The sequence below is a fragment of the Cervus elaphus genome, chromosome 4 (genome assembly GCF_910594005.1).
Source record: "Cervus elaphus chromosome 4, mCerEla1.1, whole genome shotgun sequence".
Lineage (NCBI taxonomy): Eukaryota > Metazoa > Chordata > Mammalia > Artiodactyla > Cervidae > Cervus > Cervus elaphus.
The window spans coordinates 68,519,423-68,527,884 of record NC_057818.1 but is presented as its reverse complement, the minus strand read 5'-3'; the positions used below and the strand labels follow the sequence as shown (position 1 = coordinate 68,527,884).

Sequence of the window (8,462 nt, the reverse complement as noted above, 5' to 3'; positions counted from 1 at the left end):
CTGGCACATCCATGGATTCCTCTTTAGAATCAGCTCAAGCCTCATGTGTGCCGGGCCCCCCGCTCCACAGGACTCCTCTCCGTGCTCCTGTGCCCACTCACTCTGCCCAGCAGCCCCTGCAGCCTGCAGGACATATAGCCACTCTCAAACTTACCTCCACGTTCTCGGTTTCAGAGAGCTCGGCTTCTGAGCTGATTCTAGAAGCAGCTTCTGGCCAGCGCTGGAGGTTGCAGAACTTACCCCAGAAACGAGGAGCCCAACTGGTGCCTGTCCCCAGTCACACAGGGAACTTCTCCCCACCACTCCATTCTTCAGGCAAGCTCTGGGCCCAGAGGTAGACCTGACATCCAGGCCAGAGATCCACCCACAGAGCCCTTCAGTTTTCCCCCGGAGGTCTGAAGCTCCAGTGCAAACTTGGCCAACCTTGACTGGAGCTGGCCTCTGCCATCCTGCTGTCCCTGCTGAGGTGGACGACAGTCAGGGACCTCCAGAGAAACCATGCCCTCTATTCATGAGCCCAGGTTGGTTCTCAGTCCTTCCACACACAGAGATCAGAGCCCAAAGATTAAGGGTGGCGTACACAAAAGGTTTTTATTCGACATTGCAGAGCTGCTTGAGACAGTCTCAGGGCTGGATAAATTCGGGACAGGGACCCAAAGTGGCGTCCACAGCGTCCATAAAGATGGCTAACCTTCCTTGGAAGCCCCTGCAGACACTGCTCAGCTACCGTCGGCCAGAGCTAGGTCATGTCCGCACCCGAATCGCCTGGGGGGAGGGAATAAGGCCGCGCATGGAATCCAGCGCCCGTGACTGTCCCTTATGGAGGAGAGGGCGGCTGCCCAGAGCACATAGGGTCACTGATGCACACCACGGGAGCTGCCGGCTCAGAGCGGTAGGACGGCTTCTGTCACAGGAACTGACAATGGCCCAACACTGCCAACAGCTGGCCAGGCCCGAGCGCAGCGCGCCTGCCCGTTGGTGAGGGCGTCGGGTTCCGCTGGCAAACGGCCCCTCCCCCCAGCCTCCCTTTTGGACTGAGAACTTGAGCAGGCGCCAGCCGCGGCCGATGGCTTCCTGCCTGCCTGCCAGCCCCCTACAGTCTTCCTGCAGCGTGAACCTTCCTGTGCTGGAGGAGGGTCGAGCCGTGTTTGAAGGCGCGACCACACTCAGGGCATTCATGGGCCCGCTCCTCGGTGTGGAAGCGCTGGTGGCGATTGCGGTAGGACCGGGTGGTGAACGTCTTCCCACACAGGCCACACTCGTAGGGGCGCTCGCCGGTGTGGACCTTCCGGTGCTGGTACAGCCCCGACCGGGTCACGTAGGCCTTCCCGCACTCGCCGCAGCCGTACGGCCTCTCTCCCGTGTGCACCCTCTGGTGCAGGACGAAGCTGTGGCTGTATTTGAAGAGCTTCCCGCACTGCCGGCACTCGTACGGCCTTTCTCCGATGTGCACCTTCCGGTGCCGAATGAGGGTGGACAGCACGCTGAAGGCCTTCCCGCACTCGCCGCACTCGTAGGGCCGCTCTCCGGTGTGGATTCTCTGGTGCAGGACAAGCGCGTCCTTGCGGTTGAAGGTCTTCGCGCACTCGGCACACTTGAAAGGCTTGATGCCAGTGTGAACCTTCTGGTGCTTCCTCAGTTTAGACGGGTAACTGAAGGCCCTGCCACACTCACTGCACACGTGGGGCATCTCTCCAGGGTGAGCGTTCCGGTGAGGAACCAGGGTTGAGTTCGCCGTCGGGCTGCTTCCACCTGCTGGGCCCCTGAAGGGCCGCTCTCTGGCGTGAGCGACAAGGTGATCGAGGAGCGTGAAGGCCTGGAGGAAGGCCTGCCCACAGTCACTGCACCGGAAGGGCGTCTGCACCGCGTGGCCACCCTGCTGCCGCTGGTGAGCAGAGCCGGGTGGGCAGGCCTTGCTGCACTCGGGGCTCCCGCGGGGCGCCCCCTCTCTGCGGGCAGCCTGGGGCTGGAGGAAGCCTAAGGCGGCAGGGAAGGCCCGTCCAGACATCCCACACAGAGAGGGCTTCTCTGGCAGGCGGACTCGGCAGCTCTCTCCGAGCTCGTGAGGGGCGTCCTCATCCTGCAGTCTACACAGACAACCTGGGACAGAAGAGGCGGGCACTGAGAGCGGGCCTGCAGGGAGGAGGCACCTTCAGCACCGGTGCCTGTGGCACACACCCACGGAGGTGTCCACAGACTTGCAGGAGGTTGCAGGGAAAGGTTCGGATGAGGAGGGGCTGGCCCAGGGGAACAGGGCTCTGCCCGACCCCAGAACAGGGAAACCGCAACAGGGACGAGGAAACAGACGGAAGCACTGCAGGGAGGGGGTCATGGTCCTCAAGTCCTGCTCTGCAGAGGGCTTCAGCTGGGCCAGTGATGCTGACGGCAGCAAGCTCTGTGGAGAGGATGTCTGCCCCAGTGAAAAGATGACTGACAGAGCAGCTGGTGGTCATGGCTTACTGAAGGATGTGTGCATCTCAAGTCACACGCAGAGCAGGTCACAGTGGACAGCTCTGCAGTGGCACAGAGAAGAGGGAATGACAAGACAGAGGCCAGGGAGGTGGGTCATCCAGAGCCTCAGTAGAGACTGCAAGACCACACGGTGAGTCCAGAAGAGGGGCAAGGTGGGAGTAAGGTGTGGTCACTGGCCCCAGCACCCAAATGCCAGTGCACACAGATACCCATCACTGAAACCAAGGCCTCCCCTGGCTCCAGTCACTGAGTCTGGGACCCTTCCTGGCCTCTGCTCTGCTGACCACACTGTCCACCATGTTGGGCACCCAGGCCTCTTCCTCACCCTCCATTTGGGCAACCTTGGGGGACTTTGAAGGTGCAAAGCCTAAGAGGGAGAACAGTAACAAGATGCCAGCCCAAATCAAGACTGACCCACCCTACAAAAACAGAGGAAGCTTGTGTCACCATGGCAACCATGAAGGAAATCAAGTATTAGAACATGGGACTCCGCATTTTTTTAAAAAATTGTCAGAGGCAATTGAATGTTCATTTATTTTTTATTAATTTTTTAAAATTGAAATATAGTTGACTTACAGTACTGTATTGGTTTCTGGTGTACAGCAAAGTGATTCAGTTATGTATGTGTGTGTGTATATACCTTTTTCAGATTATTTTCCATTATAGGTTATTAGAAGGTACTGAACATAGTTCCCTGTGCTGTATAGCAGCTTCTTGTTGGACCCTCTTCTGTACATTTAAAAATGTGTTTAAAAAAAAAAATGTGTTAAGAAGGTAAATATCATGGTTTGTTTTACCACAGTTTTCTAGAAAAGAACCCCCTATGAGGCAAAATTGACAGTAATTAAAGAAAGAATTAAGACAATAATATTTAGAGACTTCAATTTCTAACTTTCATAAATGGATAGGACCACTAGGCAGAAAATGAAGAAGGATATAACACTTGAATAAAGCTAAAAATCAACTAGACCTCTAAGACAGCTATAGAACATGCTACTTAACAATAACAGAATACATATTCTCCTCCATTCTGACATGCACATGGAACATTCTCCAAAAGAGGCCATTTTCTAGGACATAAAACAAACCAGTAGACTTCAGAGTAGAAAGCAACAACTGAAAAAATTTTGGGAAATTCATAAATATTTTAGAATTCTTTCTACATGGTTTATTACAAGATATGAATATACTTCCCTGTGCTATATAATAGGACTTTGTTGTTTATCCATTCTATATATAATAATCTGCATCTGCTAGTTACAAACTCCAATCCACCCCTCTCCTGTTCCTTGCCCCATCCCCTGACAACCAAAAGTCAGTTCTCCATGTCTGTGAATCTAGAAAACTCACAAATTTATGAAAATTAAAGTACTCCTAAATAACCACAAGGAAAATTATAAAACACTTTGAGATAAATGAAAGAGAACACAACATACCAAGAGTTATGGGGAAAGTCTTGCTTAGAAGGAAAATTATAGCAACAAAAATTGAGCTGCCTTATTCACAACACCTCTGACACCAAATCCATGGGGGGGTTTTCCATACCATTTCTCCAACTCCAATTGGGTGTTCAAGGATTCAATTCGATTCTGACACCAGATACGTGGAATTAGCACCAGATCCCACAGGTTACGGGCTCAGTCTCACAAGACTGCCCCTACCTCAGGCATCAGTTGAAGTCCCCTGCCTCTCATACTTCTGGTAGCTGTAAATCTGAGATTCTCACAATTATTGATTCCGCTTCAGGTTCAATAAGTTGCTAGAACAGATCTGATAACTCAGGTAAAGAATTTACTTACTATTACCAATTTATTTTAAAGGCTATAACTCAGGAACAGCCCAGTGTAAGAAATGAAAAGGGCAGGGTATGCCAGGGGTGGAGACTGAGGATGCAGACGGTAAGAAGGATTCATGCCCTTGGTGGCACCGTTCTCCTAGCACCTCAGATGTGTCCACTAACCCAGAAGCCCTCTGAACTGGTCATTCTGGAGTTTTTATGGATGTTTTGTCACATAGGCATGATTGATTGAATCACTGGCCATTGATGATTGGCCCAAACTCCAGCCCCTCCCCCTCCCCACAAATGTCAGGGTAGGGAAGTGAGAGGAGGAGGCTGGGAGTAACTGAAAGGCCAACCTTCCAATCATCCCCTGGTATTTCTGATGCCCAGCCCCTATTCTGAGACTATCCAGGGGTCCCCAGCAACTGTCAATGTTCATCAGCATACAGAAGCATCTCATCACTCCAGAGATTCCAAAAGTTTTAGGAGCTGCATTCCAAGGAACTGGGAACAAAGACAAAATACATGTTTCTTATAATGGCACAACACACATAGTAAAAAAGATCTCTATATGTATAACTGAATCACTCTGTTGTACCCCTAAAACACTGTAAATCAACTACACTTCAACTATAAAATGAATTTTTAAAAAAAGACCTTCAACCAATATCCTAACTTTATACTTCAAAGAACATAAAGAAAAAAGCCAACCCAAAAGTAGAAAAAGACAATTAAAAAAAAAAAGCAGAGATAAACTGACTGAAGAAGAAATAGAACAGCTGAATAGACTTAAAAAAAATACTTCCGCACAGGGAAAAAAAAAAAAGCTAGGCCGAGATGGTGTCACAGGTTAATATTAACACAAATAAGAATTAACGCCGATATTTCAGAAACTGTTCATAAAACAGAAGACGAGGGAACATTTCCCAATTCATCCTTTGAAGCCAAAATTATACTCAATCCAAGTAAGATACAAGAAAAGAAAACTATACCACTGATAACTCTTATGAATATAGAAAATCAATTACTGTAATACACCACATTAATAGAATAAAGGACAAAAATCACATGATCATTTCAATAGACATGGAAAAGCACTGCACAAAGTCTAACAACTTTTCACAATAAATGCACTCAACAAGAGAACTTACTCACCTGAATAGGACATTGCAATAAACTTATAGCTAACATCATACTTATTAGTGAAAGACTGATGAGTGCTTTTCCTATCAGAACTGGAACAAGAAAAGATGTCTACTCTTAAAATTTATATCCAATAGCCAAGTTGGTTAGGCAAAGGAAGAAGTAAAAATATCTCTACTCACAGATGTTCTGACATTATATATATATATATATATATATATAAATATAAAATACCAAACAATCCACTGAAAGAACTATTAGAACTAATAAATGAGTTTAGCAAGGTTGCAGAGTACAAGATCTGTACACAAAAATCAATTACATTTCTATACACTAGCAATATATAATCTAAAATGAAATTAAGAAAAAAATTCCACTTAAAAGAGCATTAAAAAAAAGATTAAAAAAATGGGAAGACCCAGAGGGATCATATGGGGAGGGAGGGAGGAGGGGGGATCAGGATGGGGAACACATGTAAATCCATGGCTGATTCATGTCAATGTATGGCAAAAACCATTACAATATTATAAAGTAATTAGCCTCCAACTAATAAAAATAAGTGGAAAAAGATAAAAAGGAGAGGGGAGGAAAAAAGAGCATCAAAATGAATAAAATACTTAGAAATAAATTTAGCTTTGTATATTGAAAACACTGTTTAAAACATTAGAGCTAGTGGGTTTCCATGGTGGCTCAGTGGTAAAGAATCCATCTGCCAATGCAGGAGACATGGGTTCAATCTCTGGTCCGGGAAGATCCCACATGCTGTGGGGCAACTAAGCTCCTGAGCCACAACTACTGAACCTGTGCTCTAGAGCCTGGGAGCTGAAATTACTGAACTCACTTGCAACTACTGAAGCCCATGTGCCCTATAGCCCATGCTCTGCAACAAGAGAGGCCACCTCAATAAGCCTGCACATGCCAAGGAAAAGTAGCCCGACTGCTGCAACTAAAGAAAGCCCACCCACAGCAACCAAGACCCAGCACAGTCCAAAATAAATAAATACATAAAATTATTTTTTAAAAATATATGAAAAAATATATATATGGAGCTAAATAAACAGAAATACATTCATGTTTATGGATTGAAAGATATTAAAAATGGCAGTCCTGGAATTTTCTGGAGGTCCAGTGGTTAGGACTCCACGCTTTCCCTGCCAAGGGCACAGCTTCAATCCCTGATGGGTAACTAAAAGCCCACAAACCACTCAAAGCAGCAAAAAAAAGACGGCTATCCTGCCCAAACTGATCTACTGATTTCGATTCATGGCTGACATCTGGCCCAGGGAGGGCCCTATAAAATTTCTTTTGGAGGAGGAAGGCAAAACTCAGAGCACAGAGCAGCCAAAGCTTCAGCAAAGTCACACTGCCAGAAAGAGGCAGAGCTGGGATTTGTTGGGCAAACTATAAACATCTGACCCCCAAGCCCTATTCCAGGAGCCTGTGGGGCAACAGGTGTCAAAGCTGCCAACAGTGCTGCTCAAGAGAGAGGTGGGGAAGGGCACACAGACTCTGTGGGCTTTAGGATGAACAGAATTTCCCATGGAGAAAAGGTAGAGGTGGTCAGTCTGTTGGGGAAAAGTGTGACTTACCCAGTGAGCCAATGAGTGCAAAGTTCTCAAGCATAACATGACGGTACAGGCTCCTCTGGGTCAAATTAAGGAGACCCCACTCCTCCCGGGAGAAATACACAGCCACATCCTCAAAGGTCACCGGGCCCTGTAATGATTAATTCCACTGAGCCTTAGGGTCAATAATGGGCAGAAAGCCAACCAAAATATGGACAGAGAAACACTCCCACGCCCTTGACCCGTGCCTCAGGTCCCGCCACATCCCTCACTGCCGTCATGGTTCCCTGTGAGCCCCCACCACTCACAAGCCCTCATACCTCTCCTCCTAAGATCCCCAGCTCAGAGGATTCCCAGGGCCCCCAATACCATGGGTGCCTCTCTCATCTTGTTGCTATTAAACTCTGCATTCAGCCCACAACAACAGGCTGCCATCGATGGACGCCTTGAAGCACACAGGTTCATCCTATTTCCTATCAGTCAATTCCCTGTCTCCCAGGGATCACCATTCGGAAGCAACAAAACCCACGATACCGTCTCTCTCTCAAGCCTGAGTACCCTCCACTTTGCCCTCCTGCACGCCAGGCACATAACTCTGTACCGCAGCACGGTACAACTCCACACCCTCAGCACAACCTCACTAGTCCACCCCACTGGCAACTTTCGCATGCCATTGTGCACACTGGTGTCTCCAGGGTGCTACCACGGGGAGCAACTTCAAGTCCCTCCTGCATCGCCCCCCACCCCGCCACACCTCCAGCGGCCCACGGCCAAGGGTACCCCCCGGCTCTGCACAGAGGACCGCCTCACCCTGCAACCCTCTGTCGCCGGGAACCACACCACACACGTAGCTCCCAGATTCCCGTCCCTCCTTTGTCTCTGCACAGACTGTCCCTTCACCTGTCACAGCCTTCCTCACCTCTCATAGGCCATTCAGAGTCCCGACCTGCTGGGTGGGGGTTCGGGTGCTGAGAACCTGGGGCGCACCTCCCACTCACCTGCCCCTCCTTTGCCATCGGAACCAGATGGCGGAGAGTTTCAGCGGGCTCAGCTGAGATCCGTACCCGCCAGCCCGCCCGAGCCCCCGGCCGAATTAAGACCAGGAGCCGCTTCGGGAGGTTCTCGGGGGACAACAGCAAGTCTCAGCAAAAGGGAGTCATGGCCGGGGTCACGGTGCGAGCAAAGGCGCAGTGACGGTCTCTGTGGTGAGAGCGCGGCCCTCAACGTGCCTCACAAAGCGGGGCAACGTCGGAAGCCCAGCCCCATTGCCCTCCCCGTGACGCAGAGACCGCCAGCGGAGGCAAAACGGACACCCGACGGCAACGTCGGAAGCCCCGGCCCGCCAGCGCCTCCAGGTGGAACCTCTGCCCGTGTGCCTTCATTAACTCGACTTCCGGGTCACCTGTGACCCCGTTTGGGGCGCGCGCGAACTACCTGTCGCATAAGTGACGTCGCAGACTGCGTCTGTACCGATGTAGCTAACGACAGCCAGGAGAGGGGCG

General features: G+C 49.8%; 1 protein-coding gene across 3 annotated transcripts; it reads right to left on the bottom strand.

The window, feature by feature from the left end:
- Positions 1 to 565: 565 nt before the first annotated feature.
- ZNF584 (zinc finger protein 584) lies at positions 566 to 8,462 on the bottom strand. Of its 3 annotated transcripts, none has more exons than XM_043900549.1 (3): positions 8,395 to 8,462; positions 6,985 to 7,111; positions 566 to 2,100 (listed from the first exon to the last, which is right to left on the bottom strand). In XM_043900549.1, exons 1-3 carry the CDS (start codon positions 8,401 to 8,403, stop codon positions 1,094 to 1,096), a joined length of 1,143 nt encoding a protein of 380 aa, XP_043756484.1. In that variant the 5' UTR covers positions 8,404 to 8,462; the 3' UTR covers positions 566 to 1,093. The 3 variants fall into 3 exon arrangements, with proteins under 3 accessions (XP_043756484.1, XP_043756485.1, XP_043756483.1); XM_043900550.1 differs by having other exon boundaries at positions 6,985 to 7,129; positions 8,395 to 8,443; XM_043900548.1 differs by lacking the exon at positions 8,395 to 8,462 and adding an exon at positions 7,959 to 8,387.